An 18,030-nucleotide genomic window follows, 5' to 3' on the forward strand; every position below is an offset into this window, starting at 1 on the left:
GTGTAAATAGTCCAGGTCTCAGGACCCTGCCTTCTCCCTCTGTGAGGTGTACTTCTCACACCCTAAGCCACATGATAAATACTGTTCATTGCTCATAGCCGGGTTCATCCTTAGGTCTCTGCTCTTCCCTGTCTCCTCATACTCACACTCCACTGGCCATCCACTTCTTCATGTACAGAACCTGAATCTGGAGTAAGATGGAAGAAAGACGTGTGCAGGCAGTATGACTAGTAACGGGGTAGAAAATCCACTCTGGTTGGTGACGTGGATGATTCCCTCCACCCCTTGCACACATTGGTCGCTGCAACTGTGGGGATAACAGAGTTATGACTCTGACTTGTACACATCCAAATATGACCTGAGTCATGAATGGGATAGAGCCTCTAACATAAGTGATGTAGAGGAAGACAACAATGTATCTCCAAAGGATGGCCCACTAATTGCTGAAAACCCTGTTCCCTTCCATGCCGGGGAACTCACTGGCCACCAGCATCCTCAAGTATTGACTAAGGTACCAGAGGGGATGGCAGACAGTTCACCAGAAAAGTTCATCAAAAGATTGTACCGATTTCTGCTATTAACTATCAGGCAAGCAGATCTTAGCTTTTATTCTCCCTAGACTCTGAGCGCTAGTTTGAAGGCTCAGTTCATTTTAAAATCCACTTTTTTTTTATTTATGACTAACCCTAAGCATCAGAAAGAAGACAAAGTTCTGCTAAGAACTTTTCTATAACCATAGAAGGCTATTTTTTAAACTTCCACTTTCAAAAAGTGGAGGCCTCATTTCTCCAATTCAACCTCCAAGTGCAAGGACGTTGACCTAATGAGAAACATACTGTCCAGTCGGGTAAGACCTGAAGCCCTAAGTTTGGCTTTGCTCTTGAACCTTAACAATTGCCATAGCTCATTTTCCTCTTCTTGGGTGTTCTCCTGTTAGAAAAGAGAACCCACTGATTAAACCAGGTCTAATTCCCTACCTCCTCTATCAACCAAAGGAAGCTACTATACCTGAGGTGAATTCTAGTCACACTCAAGAGAGCCCCAAGGAATCAAAGCACATCCAATAATGTGCCTGAGAAAGCAGCCCCAGGAGAGATGGAGAGCAAGATCAGGAAAATAAAATCTCTTACTCTGAAGATACAAGTATTTTTAGTCTCTTTTCATCCATTTGGCTATTTATCAAACACCATATACGAGGCGAGAGAAAAAAATGTTGAGAGCGCAAAGACGAATGGGCTGTGAAATGTGACCTGGAGAGATTTGCTGAGTAGCTATGATGGTTAATATTGTCAATTTGACAGAATCTAGACTCATCAAAGAAACAAGCATCCAGGCGTGCATGTGGGGGATAACTTTAATTAGATTTGGTCTGAGCATACCCGTGACTAGGTTATTGAGGAAGGAAGAACTATCCTAAATGTGGGTGGGTACTACCATTCCCTGGGCTAATATCTGAGAATGCAGAAAAATGAGAGAGCTGGCTGAGCAGCAGCCTTGCTCTGCGTCCTGACTGAAGTGCAGCAGGATCCCCTGCCTCATTCATTCCTGCCGTGGTGGGACTTCCTGCCACGATGGACTGTAGCGTGGAACTGTGACCTTTTTCCCTGAAGCTGCTGTTGGCGGGGAACTTTATCACAACAACAGAAATGTGAGCAGCCAAGGCAGAAGCACGTTCAAAACAAACAAGAGCCATGCACAATGGCACACACCTCCAATCCCAGGACACAGGAAGCAAAAGCAGGGAGTGATGTGGGTTTAAGGCAAGCCACGGGCCGTGAATAAAATCCAAATCTCCCCACCCCCAAAACACTGCTAACCAATCAGTGGGCCTGTGGCAGTTCTCAAAAGAACACAGATGGGCAATAAATATTTTTTAAAGTGTGAAACACTCTTAGCCATCAGCGGGATGCAAACACTATGTCTGAGCTTACATCTTGTCCCAGTCAGAACGGAAGTCATCAAGGATAAAGTAGCAAAAACGCTGAAGATGTTGGGGAAAGAGGAATCCTTAGTCTCTCATGCAACCACTGTGGAAACCAGTGTGGTAGTCTCTTAAAGAAATTAAAACTGGGATTGGGGAAGCAGGGCTGGGAGTGAGAACAGAAATCAGTAGGGGTTATCTCTGGGACTATGTGGAGACCTAGGATGGGGGAGGCTCCTGGGAATCTATGGGAGTGACCCTTGCTAAGACTCCTAGTAACCGGTGGATGTGGAGAGTCAAGTGGTTACCTCCTGTAGCCAGGCAGGACTTTCAGTGGAGAGGGGGAGACATCAACCCACTCACAAAACCTTCGACCCAAAATTTGTTCTGCCTAGAACATATGCAGGGATAAAGATGGAGCAGAGATTGAGGGATGGCTAACCCATGATTGCCACAACTTGAGACCCATCCTATGGGAGAGAGTCAATCCCTGACACTATGAATGATACTCTGCTATGCTTGCAGACAGGAGCCTAGTATAGTGGTCTGGGAGGCTTCACCCAGCAATGAATGGAAACAGATACAGAGACCCACAGTCAAACAGCAGGCAGAGCTGGGGGAGTCTTGTGGAAGAGTGGGGGATATTGAACGAGCCAGAGGGGTCAAGAACACCACAAAATGACCTACAGAGTCAACTAACCTGGGCCCATGGGGGCTCACAGAGACTAAACCACCAACCAAAGAGCATGCAGGGGCTATCTGAACATAAGCGCCTCATACATTTGTAGCAGATGTGCAGCTTGGTCTTCATGTTCGTCCCCTAGCAGTTGGAGATTGGGGGTGAGGCTGGGTGCTATCTCTGATGCTATTGCCCGTCATTGGATCCCCTTCTCCTAGCTGGACTGCTTGGTCAGGTCTCAGTGGGAGAGGATGAGCTTAGTCCCAGAAGGACCTGATGTCCCAGGGCAGTGACATAGGAAACCTATAACTTTATATCCTAATTAAAATATGAAGATGAGGGGGCTTGGAAAATGACTCAGTGAGTAACCTTGCACAGATGAAGACCTGCGTTCCCATCTTAAAGCTCCGTGTAAGAAGCAGGGCACAATGACACACATCTATAACCTCAGTGTTCAGGAGGCAGAGAAACAGAGATCCTGTGGGCCTGCTGGTCAGCAAGAAATGCTGTTTTAATAAACATGGCAGAGGATCGCAGAGATGGCTCAGTGATTAAGAATGTATACTGCTAGCTGGGTGGTGGTGGTGTACCCCTTTAATCCCAGCACTTGGGAGGCAGAGACAGGCGGATTTCTGAGTTCGAGGCCAGCCTGGTCTACAGAGTGAGTTCCAGGACAGCCAGGGCTATACAGAGAAACCCTGTCTTGAAAAACAAAAAAAAAAAAAAAAAAAGAATGTGTACTGCTCTTCAGAGGTCCCAAGTTCAGTTCCCAGCACCCATGGCGTATGGGTTACACCTCAAACTGCAGCTCCAGGGAAATCTGACAGTTCAAGTACCGACGGTGCGCGCACACGTGCGCGTGTGTGCACACACACACACACACACACACACACACAAACACACACAACTTTAAAAATAAATCTTTCTGGGACCAGGCATGGTGGCACACATCTTTCATCTCAGTATCTGGAAGGCAGAGGCAGGCAGATCTCTATGAGTTAAAGGCCATCTGGTCTACCTAATGAGTTTCAAAACGGCCTGTGCTATATAAAGAAACCTATCTCAAAACAACAACAACGACAAAAAAAAAAAAACAAAAAGCAACTATTTCAAAAGTAAATAATATGGAGAATAGAAGATATTTAACATCTACCTATGGCCTCCACATTTACATATGCACCTATACACACATATGCAATACAACACATGCACACACACACACACACACACTCACACACATTAAATTTAATTTTTCAAGAGTTTAAGGCCATGTAGGGCTGCAGAGTGAAACTCTGTAAAAACAAGTAAGAAATTCCAACAACTAAAAAATTGATCTCATCAAAGCTGTGATTAGGATTCCTACAGACTGGGAGAGTTCCAAGGGAAAAGAGATGGAGGGATTCATGAATACTTGTAGAAATTCTGATGTGCCATTGCAAAGAGGTGTGGCTATAAATAAGGTTCAGCATACTGCAGATCTCAGGATGCTAGGATTCTAAATGTTTCCATCGTAATGAAATGGCAGGTGTTTAAGAAGGTACATTTAACCTTAGTATATGCTACAGGTTTAGAAACATATCACAAGATATTTTATTAATATGTACACATTTTATGTCTATATATCAGTTGAAAATGTTCAATAAAAATATAGACAGAAGGATCTGAGCATGATGGCACACAACTGTAATCCAGCACTTGGGGAGTAGAGTCAGGAGATTCAGGCATTAAAGGTTACCTCTGGTTACATAGCAAGTTCAAGGCCAGTTACCCAAGACTCTTTCTCAGTAAGACAAGCACAGGGCTGAAGAAATGATCGTTCAAATGACAGGTAACAAGCCTCTTAAACTCCAACTCAAGAGTTCCAGTGTTCTGCCCTCTGTGGGAGGTGCACATGCACGGTGCACAGAAACACATGCAGACAAAACACCTACATACGTAAAATAATTTTCTAATTTTTATTTAAAAACTCAGAAATCCACCTAACTCTGCTTCCCTAGTGCTGAGATTAAAGGCTAGTGACCTGTGCCATAACACCCAGGTATAAAATCACTTTTTAAAGAACAAAAATAAAGACAAAAAAATAACATAGAAGATAACTTAAATTTGGATAACTATATTAATACTATTATACCACCAATGGTATATGTGTGTGTGTGTGTGTGTGTGTGTGTATATACATATATGTACATATATATATGTATATATATATATATATATGGGCATGGTGGTACATACTTACATATAATTCCAGTATTCCTGACGCAGAAGTAGGCAGATCTCTTGGAGTGTAAAGACAGCCTGGTCTACATAGTGACTTTCAGGCCAATCGGAGATACATAGTGAGATCCTGTCTCAAAAATTATTTAAATTTCTACCTTAAAACTGATCCAATTGTTGTTTTCTTAGAAGTCCAACACAATATAAAGATAAGAGAAAGACAGAAGTGAGCTGTTGGGGGCGAGGGAGACAGAACACATCAGGACATGAAAGCAGAAGGGAAGGGGATGGAGGTCGAAAGATCTAAATCGTGAAGAAAAAGATGGAAGGATGATGAGGTGTGGGTGGTGGGTAAACAAAACTTAAGGGAAAACCAGATGAACACCTATGACTTTATTAAAGATATACAATCCTGGTCCTGGGCATCACGGTAGCACAGACTTTTAATGCTAGCACTTGAGAGGCAGAGGCAGAAGGAATTCTGAGTTTAAGGCCAGCCCAGTCTACACAGTAAGCTCTAGGAGATTTAGGACTACAGAGAGACCCAGTCTCTAAATAAATTATGTATATATTTATCTTTTTGAAAGTTTTAAATAGATGTGTTCTCTATGAATGAATGATTCTTCTTCTAGAAGCCATGGATTATTAAATAAAAATCCCAGTCCCTGGTGTGGGACATCTCCCTACAAGTTATTGGCTAGGGAGGCCCCAAAGGTCCCCCCAAACAATACAGGCTATTGACCTTTCTCTCGGTTTTTCACCCAAAGTTGATGGTAAGACCCGGTTGCTGAAGACACTGTGTAATTTGGTCATATGACATAAAGAAATGAAGCTGGAAATGAGCTGCAGGCATCCTTCCTACTAGCTAGCCTTCATTGTGTCAGAAGGTGCTATGCAAGCTACTGGGGGGGGCGGTTACGCTATCAACATTCTTACTTGTACACCGGCATCCTATCAGCTACAATAATGACCTGCCAGGGAAGATGTGTCTCCAATCTAATCGTGGCATGATTGTTATGGGGATTACCCACCTCCTTAGGGCTGAAGCTGAGCCCCATGTTGCAGAACACTAGGTTCTATAAACTTGATCAAGAACCTGTAGTCGTAGGTCCCAGGGAGAAACCTACTAGTGCTGTTTAGCTAGATGATCTTGTCAAGCTGCCTTCTAAATATTCATGCAAATACTCGTAGATCAATGCTGAGCCCAGCCATCATCAGGGAAGCTTCTTGTTGCAGCAGGTCGTGATTACTGCGGAAACTTCTAAATGGCCGAAATATCTGAGCAAGAGACTCTAATGAAGGTGCTAGCGAGAAGGCTCAGTGGTTAAGGGCAATAACTGCTCTTCTCGAGTTTCCAGGTTCGATTCCTACCATCTCCATGGGGACCTGCTATTGTCTGTAACTCCAATTCAGTTACAACCTCTCTGACTCCTAGGGGTACAAGGCATGCATGTGAAACATAGTCAAATATGCAGGCAAAACACTCAGGCACATAAAAACAATTTTTTTTAATTTAAAAAAGGAGAGAGAGAGAGAGAAAGAGAGAGAGAGAGAGAGAGAGAGAGAGAGAGAGAGAGAGAGAGAGAGAGAGAGAGAGAGAGAGAGAGAGAGAGAGAGAAACGCCTTTATATTAAACTCTCTGGACCTCACACAAAAAGAAAACATGAAAGTTTGAGGGGGACTTGCTGACAAGAATTCCTGTGGAAGAGGGGCAGGAACTTGAGAGGAGGAACTGAAAATGTAACGAGAGTGAATAAACTTCATTTTATAAATGTATGAAAAGGACAAAGAAAAAACATTAAGCTCGGCAAACACTGGAAAAGCAACTGTGGCTATGGATCTTTCTGTCCTTCCTAGAACCACCTAGAAATAACAGCAACCACAGGACATCCTACATTTAGAGGGAGCAAGATAAAGAAATGAAGGAAGTCTATTATTAGCTTATTAGCTTGATGTCCCGAGATAGCTTTCTAGGGTATCAGGAATCCCAATTGTGGTGAAAAAGCAGCACTCATAAACAGATTACTTCTTGAGTATGAACACACACACACACACACACACACACACACACAAAAATTCCAATCTAAGAAATTTGTTATCTGTCAGGCAGTTAAGGCCCTGAGGTATCCCTCCCTGGAGTAAAGCTCATAGATTAACATAATGGAATATGGATTTGAGCTCAGAGATCAATATAAGGAACTATATATCTAGCCTTTTCATTCACCATTTATTTTCGCACTCTACTCGTGTCCAGATGTATAGACACCACCATTAAGGAAACACAGCTCAAGTCACTCAGGTTTAATGACCATTGCTATTACCATAAAGACATCACTTCTGTTCCATTGAAGTCTGCTCACGCAGATAATCAGGTCACCTTCTCCCATCAGAAACATTGTTAATCACAGTCTTCTGCACCCCAAACCCTCACAAAACATATCTCAATAATAAAAATAGCAAAAACGATATATATTAACGGCCAAACATTGGTCTTTCAGGTCCAAAGGTCTTTATAACCAGGAAGAACAGACTGATCAAAGAAAAGAATTGGGCAACTGCTAGAGCTTTGACCCACGTTGTAGGAGAGCTATCTTTCCTTAAAGAATAAAATTAACCAAAAGAGGAAAAAAAAAGAATAGACTTAACCTTTGTCAGGATCACAGGGCAGAAACTGTTTCAGCTGAACTTTGCTTTTCCTGTGAGGGTCCTAACAGTGTTTTTGGAATCTGCAGCAAATTACCTCCTTTTTTCCTGTCCCTGCAAAAGCAAACACAGCTGGGAATAAATCTTGGCAGAAATTCCTTGTACCCCTGCAGGCCTCGGCTTACTGTTCAAGTGCTCTGAAAGAAGCTCAGATTTCATTTCTTATACAAGCTCAATGTTGAGGAAAAGACCATAAAGTCATTCATTCACACTCTCGGGCCAACCTTAAGCAGGAGAGGTTTAGTTTTAATCCTGTCCTGGCCCAAATAGGACCCACTTGGAAGTCACGATGCTGCTCGAGACCCTCCCTGGGATGGGCACAAAGTGTTAACGTAAGCTGGTTCCTGGAAGCAAGGTTCCAAGTTCTGGGATGAACTCACTGTTCCTCAGCCCTTTGGACAAACCGTCACTGTTTCTGACTCCCTGGTCTCTTTCTAGCTTGATTTTAATGTCCCAAGAGAATTAGGACAAAAGTGGACCAGATTCTGATGGAAAAGAAATACATACATACTTACTGTGTATGTTCCAAAGTCAGATAAACTCCTCTGGGAGTCACATTTACTCCTAGCTCTGAGCTGGGAGCATAATAAAATATCTTATTTATAAAGACTCTCGCCACTTCCCTTAACCTGCACCTCCTACCCCCAGCCTTTCTCCCTAACCTGAGCCACATACATACCACTACAAGATGCTGTCTCAATACTGGCAGTACCCCGAGAGCCCAAGGATAAAGTAATATTAATGGCACTTGGCAGATAATCCCATTCTACTTTGAACCGCTGAGTTCAACACAGTGAAGAAATAAATAAGAATGCAAGAGAAGAGGCTGTAGAAATCCGAGCCTGCCCTTCCCACATAAAAGAGGCACGGAGATTTCAGGAGTTGGTTAAAAAAAAAAAGTATCTATCATCTCTTGCCAGAAGGCCACCAGCTCCCTCCACTTGGGAGCCGCATTAGCACTTGTTTCTCCTCAGGACTGAAGTGCAAGATCGTGAGGATAGCCGTAAGCGTCTGCTGGCGGCCCAGGCTGTCTGGCAAGGTCAGGAAGCGGTAGATGATGTTTTTGAGATATTCCAGGTTTGCTCCCTCCCTGCTTTGGTCCCTGATGTTCTTTTCGATGTGGCTCTGAAGGACTCCGACCTCCTCTCGATGCCGCTCGCCCTCCTCCAGCAGCCTCTCCTGCAGCTGATGGGCCTCTACCTCCAGCCTGTGTTTCTGCTTCCTCAACGATGTGATCTCCACCTCCTTTCGGGCCAACTGCTCAGCATAAAGGAAGAAGGTGGGCTCGTTGGCTGCAGCAAGCTGCAGGGCTTGGGTCAAGCTATCTGAGGAAGCTGTGTCAGCTGGGTCCCCAAGACCTCCACCACTCACTCCTCCCACAGGGCTTCTGCGTCCTGGCAACCCAGAGGACAAGGCCACAGAACGTAGTTGTTCCAGCTCCAAGTCCTTCTCAGCAAGCACAGCCAGGGCCCGGTCCCGCTGCTTATGTAGCTCCTCCTCCAGTTTCAGTGTGCGGTCCCTGAAGTCCAGCTGGCTGCGCTCCAGTTCCTGCCGATGGAGCTGCTGCAGCCTGGCCAGCTCCTGCTTCCATTCCTCAGCCTCCTGCTGGTGCTGGCTTTCAAGCTCCTCACAGGACAGCCGTAGGGAAATATACTTGTCCTTCAACTCAGCAAGCTGCTCCTGTGCTGCCTCCAGCTCCTTCCCCAGGTTCCCGTCTTTGGTGTTCTTGCTTTTGAGCACAACCTGGGCTCTCATCTTGTAACGCTCAAACTCTTCCTTGAGCTGCTTCAGCTCCTGTTGGTAGTAGAGGGCAGTAGCCTTTTCCCCGTCGGCAGCCTCGGAGTTGGCCATTATCTCAGAGTCGCAGAGCTTCTCCACATCCAGGGTCACCTGGCTCTTCCTAGCTGCAACCTGCAGTAGCCTCTTGAGCTTCTCCATCTTGTCCTTCAAGACATTGATATCCAGACTGGATTCATCTCCATGGATGTCAAGAGAGGACCGGCTAGAGGCTGCCAGGGCCAGCGTCTTGTTCTCCAGATCCAGCTGCAAAATTCGCTCCTTCAGCTTCTGGATGGCCAGCTGGTCTTTCTGTTTGGCCTTCTCATAGGTGCCCAGCAGTTCAGACACCTCAGAGATCTGGTTCTCCAGGGCTGCTACCCTTTGCTCTTCAACCTGAGACTGCTGTCGAAGCTGGTCCTCTGCAAGGGCTGTCTGCAAAGCAAGGAACAGGTGACAAGGCATCCAGGACAGTCACAAAGCCCTACAGGCAACTGGGTATCAGGGAGCAGACAGAGAAGTGAATGGGGCTTGGGATGACACGGAACAAGTGGGAACTGGGGATTTTTAACTGAAGTTCCTTTGTATATGGGCTGTTTCTACCATAGTTTTTCATTTTTCATTAAGCTTGAATACAGAGTGTGTTCCTGTTAGCCATGCTCTTTCCGAATCATTTAAAGAAGCAGTGTAACATTCTTTCCCTTTTCCGACATTCCTGGAAATTCAAAGCCAACCTGGATCCCTCTCTCCATTGAAAGGGGACACTATAAAACAGTTTTCTAAAACAGGCAAACATCAACTGATCGCATACACAAGATATTTCTTCTGGGAAAATCCCCTTTGCTTCCTCTAGTCACTCTACCTATAAGCACACACTTCTCAGGATACACACAAGCTTTTCCTACACAGCTGTCACTATATTGCCTCAAACAGCACAGCTGGTAAGATGCCAACCCCCAGAGGCCTAGATACAGCTATCTGGCTTGAACCCAGAAATACTCAGAAACTCCTCATCCAGTTAGAAGGACACCACACAAAACCAGATTTCCTAGGACTCACTGATGGAATTTTTCACTTGGCATCAAATATCAGTGTGCGTGTTGAGAATGCGGAACCAGACCGAAATCCCAGCACCCAAGCTGACAAGCTCCAGGCATCCCTTGACTAGAACAAGACCCTGTCTTAAGTAGGCAGAGGGGTGCCTTTAATCCTAGCACATGGTACAGAAAAGCAGGCAGATCTCTGTGAGTTCAAGGGCAGACTGGGTTACATGGTAAGACCCTGCCTAATGAAACACACACACACACACACACAGTTATCTAACGACCAAAAGAGAAAAAATAATAAAATACTAATATTTCCTATGTCAGTTAAAATGACTGTTTGAAGGATATAAGAATAATTACCTTCCTCATTTCTTGCTGCAATTGGGCCTGGAAATGGCTTTTAAGACGGGCAGCCTCTTGCTGAAGCTCCTGCAGCCGTGGGTCTGGTCGGTTCTTCTCATCTCGGATGGCTTGCAGCTCACCTTTCAGCTCCTCTACCTCCCGGGTCAGCTGCTTGGTCTGCAGTTCAAACCCTTCTATCTGATCAGCTGCATAGGCCCGCCCTGCCAAGGCTTCTCTGGTCTCTTCTAACCGAAGTTCCAGGTCCTGGCGCTGGGTCCTCTCCTCCTGCAAGAGCTTCTGTAGCTCCCGCAGCATCAAGGCATGGTCGCTCTGCTCCTGGGCACGATCATGCTGCTGTGTAATAAGTCGGGCTTTGGTTTCTGCTATCTGCTCTTGCAGCCCCTTCAAGTCTCCCTCCAGGCGGTCCCGCTCTTCTTCTGCCTTTTTATTGGCATCTTCTAAGTCCTGCTTCATCTTCTTCTTATCCGCCAGGTAAGACGCCTCCATACGGGACTTTTCCTGAGTGACTGTAGCCAAGGAGCTAGTCAAAGTGGCCAACTGAGTCTTCAGCTGATGCACTCTTTTATCCATCTCACTACCCGCAGATGGCCCATCCCCACTGCTACTACTAACACCACTCTCTGACCCACTGGCCTCTTCAGACTTTGGAGGAAGTGGTCCACGGGCCACTCTGTCATCTTCAACCCCAAATTCACCCTTGACACTTGTAAGACTGGCTGCAGTATCCAAGCTAGTGGCAGTTCCGGTGCTATCCTCACTGTGAGTGGAGCATCGGTCATCTACAGAATCAGGAAACGTGAGACCTGGAGGCTGCACACCTGAGAGGCCTACATCCGCCTCGTGGGATACAGACAGTACCTTGATGCTGGCCTCTAGGGCTTCTTTCTCCTTCAGCAGGCTTTTATAGGCGCGGACCACATCCTTGAGCCTTGCCTGGTACTGGAGAAGCTGCTTTTTCTGTGTCTCTATGGTCTCTAGGAGATCCTTCTTGCTTGGGCCGCCCCCGAAATTCATCCCAAACTTCTCCATGGGGGTTCTGGAGTGGGCTGCTCCACGTCAGCGTTCTTGCAGCCCTGGACAGAACAACAACGACAGCTAGAAGTGAAGCAGAGAGAATCGTCTGGCTGCAGGCAATACACCCGGTCCGTCCAGCGGTCCAGGCGGGATGAGGGGCCACGGTGGCCAAGCAAAAGCACTGCGGGAGCCAGGCCGAAGGTGGGAGCCAGTTCCAACCTGGAGGCGGAATGACGCTGGCCTAGCAGGAGCACACTCAGCCACGGCTCTCCTGTACAGGCCCTGAGCCTGTTCCACCCTAGCCGCTCCCCTCGCCACCGCAACCTAGATCCGCCTCCCTCCGCCCACGATCAGCCCAGGGTTTACACTAAGCCCAGTTCCATCACGATTTCCCAACAACTGGGACAGCACCGCTTCCGGGTCCACTGGAAGTGACGGCAGCAAAACGCCACAGACCCCGCCCCCAGTGGGCGTGAGATGGGTGGGGCTTCCGCACCCAGTGTATGCTGGTGGCTTGGAGAGGGAGTAACTTGCAGGTACAGTTAGCAAAAGCAAAGTCTAGACCACAGGAGCAGTGGTTTGGAGAAGATGCCTAACTTTGCCCTCAAGCTACCACCAGTGAGCGACAGGGGGCGACGTCGCACTGCAATTGCCCCAAAAACCTAGATGAAAGACGCATCAAACTATTTGGGGCAATGTCCAATATTTGGGGCAACAGTTAGGACTCCTACTAGAAAAACGAGCCCAGTACCTAGTTAACATAAATCATACCTCCTTTCCTTAGTTCTGCTTAGTAAGAGAGGCGTTATATAGCTATAAGGTCCATCTTGCATACCAGCATGTGCTGGGGTGGGGGCTGTCTCAAGAGTTTTTGCAATTTAGTCTTTGCAAAATTCAGTTCAGAGGGTATCATTAGCACCAATTTACATTTACTGGATCATACAGTAAAATGTACAAAGAGGTAACATGTCCAATGCCATTCAGCTAATAAGTTTAGGAATCCTATCTCAGTCTGCTTCTCAAACATACTAAATGCTATACCAGATAGCACCACTGAAGAAACATGGCCTTGCCCCAAGAAACTCGTAACAGACAGGAAGCAGACATGCAAACAAATAGATCCTACCTTCACACTAGTATGTATGGGTATCGTGGAAGTGATATAAAGGGGATGATGAACCTGTCAGAAGAACAGAGACTCTTAGGGGAAAGGAGAGTTTGAAGTTTGACAGATGAGCAAAGACTACCGAGCTAAATGCAGATGTGGGAAAGCAGCATCAAGAAAAGTGGAAACCCCGTTTACAGGGACCTTGAGGTAGCATCAGTGAGCCTGACTTGTCCAGGAAGCTTATGGTATGAGAAAGAGGTGGCTACTGATGAGGCTGGAACAAAGGGTGGGACCCAACTTAAAGGCACTTAGATTTCATCTTGGGTGACAAGACATTAAAAGATTTTCATCTCAAGAGGATACCATCAAGACTTTGTAGGGTCTATAAGAAGGCTCAGCAGTAAAGGCACTATTCCACCAGTCCCAATGTCCTGATCTGAGTTCTATCACCAGGACTCACACGCTGGAAAGAGAGAAGATCCCCACAGGTTGTCCTCTGAGCTTGACATACCTACACACACACACACAGGACAAAATAAAAGTGAGGAGGGGCTACAAACAAAAGAAGATCCTGTGACACTAGGAAGATACCAAGCATTCATGTGTGTGCGTGTGTGTGCGTGTGTGTGTGTGTGTGTGTGTGTGTGTGTGTAAAAGAGAGAGGGGGAGAAAGAGATGAAATAAGAGTGACAATCGGTTTACTGAAAATATTTCTGTAATAAAAATCCACTCGGGTGGTCAAGGCAGCCGCCACATCTCTGAATTTCGAGACTAGGCAGGTCTACATAGCAAGTTCCAGGCCACCCAAGGCTACTTAGTGGACATAGTGTTTCAAAACAAAAGGCAATGAGCTACTTTGAGAATCTTTTACATGTACTTTCCGACCCTATCAAAGCCTTCTTAGGAATGCAAGTCTATGACTTAAGAGTAAAGCAAAGTCGTACAGTCAGTGGAGACACAGAACAACTCCCTTTCCAAGCCCTCAGCCCCTGGCAGGCTGCCAGGCCTTGCTAGACTTCAGTTCTTCCGCAAACGCGCCTGGGGGCGGGGCTGGGGCGGACCCGGAGGGGCGTGGCCACGTGACGTCGGGCGGACCCGGACGCGCGGAGGTGGCGGCGGCGGCGGCGCCTCCTCCTTCTGCTGTTGCGCCCCATCCCCCCGCAGCCGGCCGGTTCCAGCCCTCGCCCCGCGTCCCCTGCCCGCACCCCCGCCCCGGGCCCCGCCATGGGCCTCACGGTGTCCGCGCTCTTTTCGCGGATCTTCGGGAAGAAGCAGATGCGGATCCTTATGGGTGAGGCAGATCGAGCGCGCGGCCCGCTTGGGGTGCCGGCCCCGCCGCAGCCCTCCCGCCCTCGCGTCCCTCCAGCGCCGCTCACCTGGTACTCTGACCCCGAGACACCCCACCGCCAAAGCCTCTGGGGCCGCGCTCCCGTGCAAGCCGGGATCTGCAGTGTCGGCCCCGGGCCTGAAACCCGGAGCTGGGGCCTGGGTGGGGTGACGCTTCCTCCGCCCCAGCCCGGCTGCTAAGAAGGGAGGATTCCGCCCTTGGAAACGACTTTTCAAAGGAACGCGGCCTTCCTTCCAGGCCCCCTACCTCCCTAGCCCCTCTCGCCCCTCGGGCACTTGAGAGGCAGGAGTTGGCACTCGCCACCCAGACTGCCCTCAAGGCCCGGAAGGTGGAGAGCAGCGCGCACCTGGAGGCGCTCCCGCTCTCCGCCCCCATCACCATCAGCTGGCCAGGCCTCTCCCTTTCCCTGGTCTCTAGGGGGCTCCCTCGCTCCCGTCTCCATTCTTTGCCCCTCTCTCCGTTGCAGTTGGCTTGGATGCGGCTGGCAAGACTACCATCCTGTACAAACTGAAGTTGGGGGAGATTGTCACCACGATCCCCACCATAGGTGAGTCTGGTAACAAGGCAGGAGAAAGCGGGAATATCGCTTTGGGCCTTGACGGGGTCTGCTGCCACTTCTGCCGAGTCCCTTATCTGTTCCTGACCCTGACTGACACCAGATACGGCTACTTGAGAAGTGGGTCACCGTATCTCTAAGCGCCTGATGGTGCCTGAGGCGTGGACCATGAGCCTAGCCTATCTGTTGACCTCCGGTCCTCTGGATTCTATTCCCTTGGCTTTGGTGGTCATTGCCTTCTGGGTTTGTGTGCTTTGCAGAGATCCGAGTGGTTTTAATGAGTTCCTTTCAGGATTTTTTTTTGTCAAAAAAATTTTTCTGCAGGCTTCAATGTGGAAACAGTGGAATATAAGAACATCTGTTTCACAGTCTGGGATGTTGGAGGCCAGGATAAGATTCGGCCTCTGTGGCGGCACTACTTCCAGAACACTCAGGTGGAGTTGGGTTGGAAGAGGGGGCACCCCCTGGGAGAGGGTGTTAGAGCAGGACTGAGTTGTTGGCTGAGTCCTTAGCAGTCACCACTCTCACCTTTGCTAAGCTTCAGAAGTCACCCTCATCTTATTCTGGGAAGCAGAGTTCTAGGGCCGGGCTGTGTACTGTAGCTCTCAACAGCACATCTTTGAGCTCCTCCCTCGGTGGCCTCTGCAGACCCTTACTAGTTTACCAGATGAGAAAGGCTGATACAACTCAAGATGGGACAAGGGAGACTAGGCCAGGTAAGGGTGGGACCTAGGTAGGAGTGATCCCTTCTGCCTCCTTTCTTCCTTCCCAGGGCCTCATCTTTGTGGTGGACAGCAATGACCGGGAACGGGTCCAGGAGTCTGCTGATGAACTCCAGAAGATGGTAAGTACCCAGCTCTGGGAACGGAGCCCTTGGCTTTAGGACAGAGAGTCCTCTGGGGTGGTGTGGAAGTCCAGTACAGTAAGGGCAGGAGGTTTTCCTTCGTGGCACTGGTTAAGTATTACCTCACCCAGTAGACAGGACTTTGTAATTTAAATCCTTTTCCATCTGAGTCTGAAGAGTTGGGAGAAAGAGAGAGGGGTTATCTGTGCTAAAGGGAAACAGCATCTCACATTACTTGTTTTGTTTGTTGTTGTTTTCTGTTGGAATTTTTGTCATTTTGGCTTAAAACAAGTTTTTAAATTAGTTTTTTTCCCCCTAGAGGTAAAGTTTAGGGCTTTTGAGCGCATTTATAACTGTCTTGTATTGAGCTACACAGTACGGTGTATTTTTCCTATGGAAGTTTGAAAGGGGTGTGGCCCAACAGTGCAGTCAGCAGGGAGCCTAGGGATCCCTGCAACCCCAGATTCCACCCTCTCTTCTCCCCTCAGCTGCAGGAGGATGAGCTCCGGGATGCGGTGCTCCTAGTGTTTGCCAACAAGCAGGACATGCCCAACGCCATGCCTGTGAGCGAGCTGACTGACAAGCTGGGACTTCAGCACTTGCGTAGCCGCACGGTCAGGACCATGTCCCCTTTGCATCGGGCTCCAGGCTTTCCTCTGGAAAAGATACCCCTTTTCTTCCCTGGTGCTGATTTCCTTCTCTTTCTTCCTACAGTGGTACGTCCAGGCCACCTGTGCCACCCAAGGCACAGGCCTGTATGATGGGCTGGACTGGCTGTCCCATGAGCTGTCAAAGCGCTAGCCAGCGAGGGGCAGGCCCCTGCTGCCCGGAAGCTCCCGCGTGCATCCCGGGACAACCAGACTCCCGGACTCCTCAGGCAGTGCCCTTCCTTCCCACTCTTCCTCCCTACAGACAGGCCTCTGCTCCTGCGCCTGCCTGCATGCTCTCTCTTGTCGTTGGAGCCTGGAGCCTTGCTCTCTGGGCACAGAGGGCTCTGCTCTCCTGCCTGCTGGGACCTGTGGAAGGGCTTCCTGGCCAAGGCCCCCTCTTCCAGGGGAGGAGCAGGGATCTGGATTTCATTTGGTTTTGGTTTTTTGGGTTTTTTTTTTTTTCTGTTTTGGGTGTACCCTTGGGGCCAGGTTTGGGGGAGGAAAGTGAGGGCTCCGGGTGGTGCTATGATGTGGAACTGGATATTGAGTAATAAATTTGCTGTGGTTTGTACCCGGTGTTGTCTGTCGCCTGGAAGTTGGGAAGCTGAGTTCCTGTGGGCTTAGCCAATGTGGGAGAGGCTAAAAGCAGCTGAAGCCGGAAGGGCAACATGCATGAGCTGTTTAATTCCCCAGCTTCCCCTATAGTGTTTCTAGGGGGAAGAAATTCCATTTCTTCCTCAATTCTCAGGATGGTTCATTTAGGATATGGATACCTTTCTAATTCCACAAACCACAGAGTCTGTTCCCTGTCGTTCCCTGTCTCGTACCTAGCTACTTAGCAGTTCATCAGAAATGGACATTAAGGTCCCCCAAGACACACAAGAAAAATGATCCATCCCAATCCTGTCAGCCCAACAACATGCATGTTTAAAATTACCCAGCTGATTGCAGCGCTGGTGAGCATCTATGAGCCTTATTTACTAAACACTGGTCGAGCTTTTGCCAGGAACCACTGGGACTCTGTGTACATGGGAAGATTCCATTTATGCAAAATCAGGAAGTACACCTAAAAGACCAGGGCTCTGGGCTATTCTCCAAGCAAGGTTGATTACCAGTTTCTCTGTGGATCTCAGCAAAGCTTAACCAAGGCCTGTTGTCCCCAATTCAGATAGCTCTTTTCATCCTCTCAGTTTGTCTAGGTTCTAGGCTGAGGTTTTCTCCTTGGGCTTTGCAGGAAATGATCCAGCAGAGCCTGGGGGGGGGGGGGGGGGGAAGGCTGGTATCCTTTCTGACAGATCTGGCTTTCTGCCCAGCCAGTTCACCTGTAACACAGCTGGGCTTGGAAAAGCACAGTTCTGGGGTTACTTCCACCTAGACCATTCTTTCTGAGCCTTTAAGGTTTTAAAAGTAATTTAATCCTCAATGATTATGTATCCAGTTTCCTTGCCTTGTCTACAAAATAATTTCCAAAACATTCTGACCTTGTCTTCATAAGGTCCCTAAAGACCGATAAACTTTTTGTTTGTTTGTTTTTACCTAGACTGACTTGAACTTAAAAAGAAAAAAAGAAAAAAAAAAAAAAAGAGCCACAGAGAACCAAGCCCTTGTTAGAAAGTAAATAGGTTGATTCCTATCTTGTTAATAAGAAAGAGAGGGGTCAGATCTAAAGTTGCAGCACTGATTCCCAGTTTAATCCTACCTCATTGCTTGGAGTTAGGAAGACAAATGCCCAAAGCTCCAGGCTCACTTCCTTTGGCCCATGACCGATGCTACTATGCCAGTGCCCTTTCCCCACTGTGGTGGGA

The 18,030-nt window shown here is 47.8% G+C and overlaps 2 protein-coding genes across 3 annotated transcripts; one reads left to right on the top strand and one right to left on the bottom strand.

Annotated features, from left to right (window-relative positions):
* Positions 1 to 7,103: 7,103 nt before the first annotated feature.
* Gcc1 (GRIP and coiled-coil domain containing 1) lies at positions 7,104 to 14,309 on the bottom strand. 2 transcript variants are annotated; one of them, XM_028762612.1, is made up of 3 exons: positions 14,204 to 14,309; positions 10,703 to 11,778; positions 7,104 to 9,731 (listed from the first exon to the last, which is right to left on the bottom strand). In XM_028762612.1, exons 2-3 carry the CDS (start codon positions 11,732 to 11,734, stop codon positions 8,427 to 8,429), a joined length of 2,337 nt encoding a protein of 778 aa, XP_028618445.1. In that variant the 5' UTR covers positions 11,735 to 11,778; positions 14,204 to 14,309; the 3' UTR covers positions 7,104 to 8,426. The 2 variants fall into 2 exon arrangements, with proteins under 2 accessions (XP_028618445.1, XP_028618444.1); XM_028762611.1 differs by having other exon boundaries at positions 10,703 to 11,800; positions 14,204 to 14,292.
* On the top strand, positions 13,964 to 16,796 carry Arf5 (ADP ribosylation factor 5). The gene is made up of 6 exons (XM_028762613.1): positions 13,964 to 14,118; positions 14,642 to 14,722; positions 15,056 to 15,165; positions 15,504 to 15,575; positions 16,064 to 16,189; positions 16,290 to 16,796. The coding sequence occupies exons 1-6, from the start codon at positions 14,052 to 14,054 to the stop codon at positions 16,374 to 16,376; spliced, it is 543 nt and encodes a 180-aa protein (XP_028618446.1). The 5' UTR covers positions 13,964 to 14,051; the 3' UTR covers positions 16,377 to 16,796.
* The last annotated feature ends 1,234 nt before the right edge of the window (positions 16,797 to 18,030 follow it).

This window comes from Grammomys surdaster, unplaced genomic scaffold (genome assembly GCF_004785775.1).
Source record: "Grammomys surdaster isolate TR1022 unplaced genomic scaffold, NIH_TR_1.0 134, whole genome shotgun sequence".
Lineage (NCBI taxonomy): Eukaryota > Metazoa > Chordata > Mammalia > Rodentia > Muridae > Grammomys > Grammomys surdaster.

Bases quoted from the DNA above. Each gene is read 5' to 3' on its own strand.
- Gcc1 (XM_028762612.1), bottom strand. From the start codon at position 11,734: ATGGAGAAGTTTGGGATGAATTTCGGGGGCGGCCCAAGCAAGAAGGAT. The intron at 9,732-10,702 runs GTAATTATTCTT...CTTGCTTTGCAG, and splicing joins TGCAGCAAGAAATGAGGAAG to ACAGCCCTTGCAGAGGACCA.
- Arf5 (XM_028762613.1), top strand. From the start codon at position 14,052: ATGGGCCTCACGGTGTCCGCGCTCTTTTCGCGGATCTTCGGGAAGAAG. The intron at 14,119-14,641 runs GTGAGGCAGATC...TCTCCGTTGCAG, and splicing joins GCAGATGCGGATCCTTATGG to TTGGCTTGGATGCGGCTGGC. The intron at 16,190-16,289 runs GTCAGGACCATG...TTCTTCCTACAG, and splicing joins AGCACTTGCGTAGCCGCACG to TGGTACGTCCAGGCCACCTG.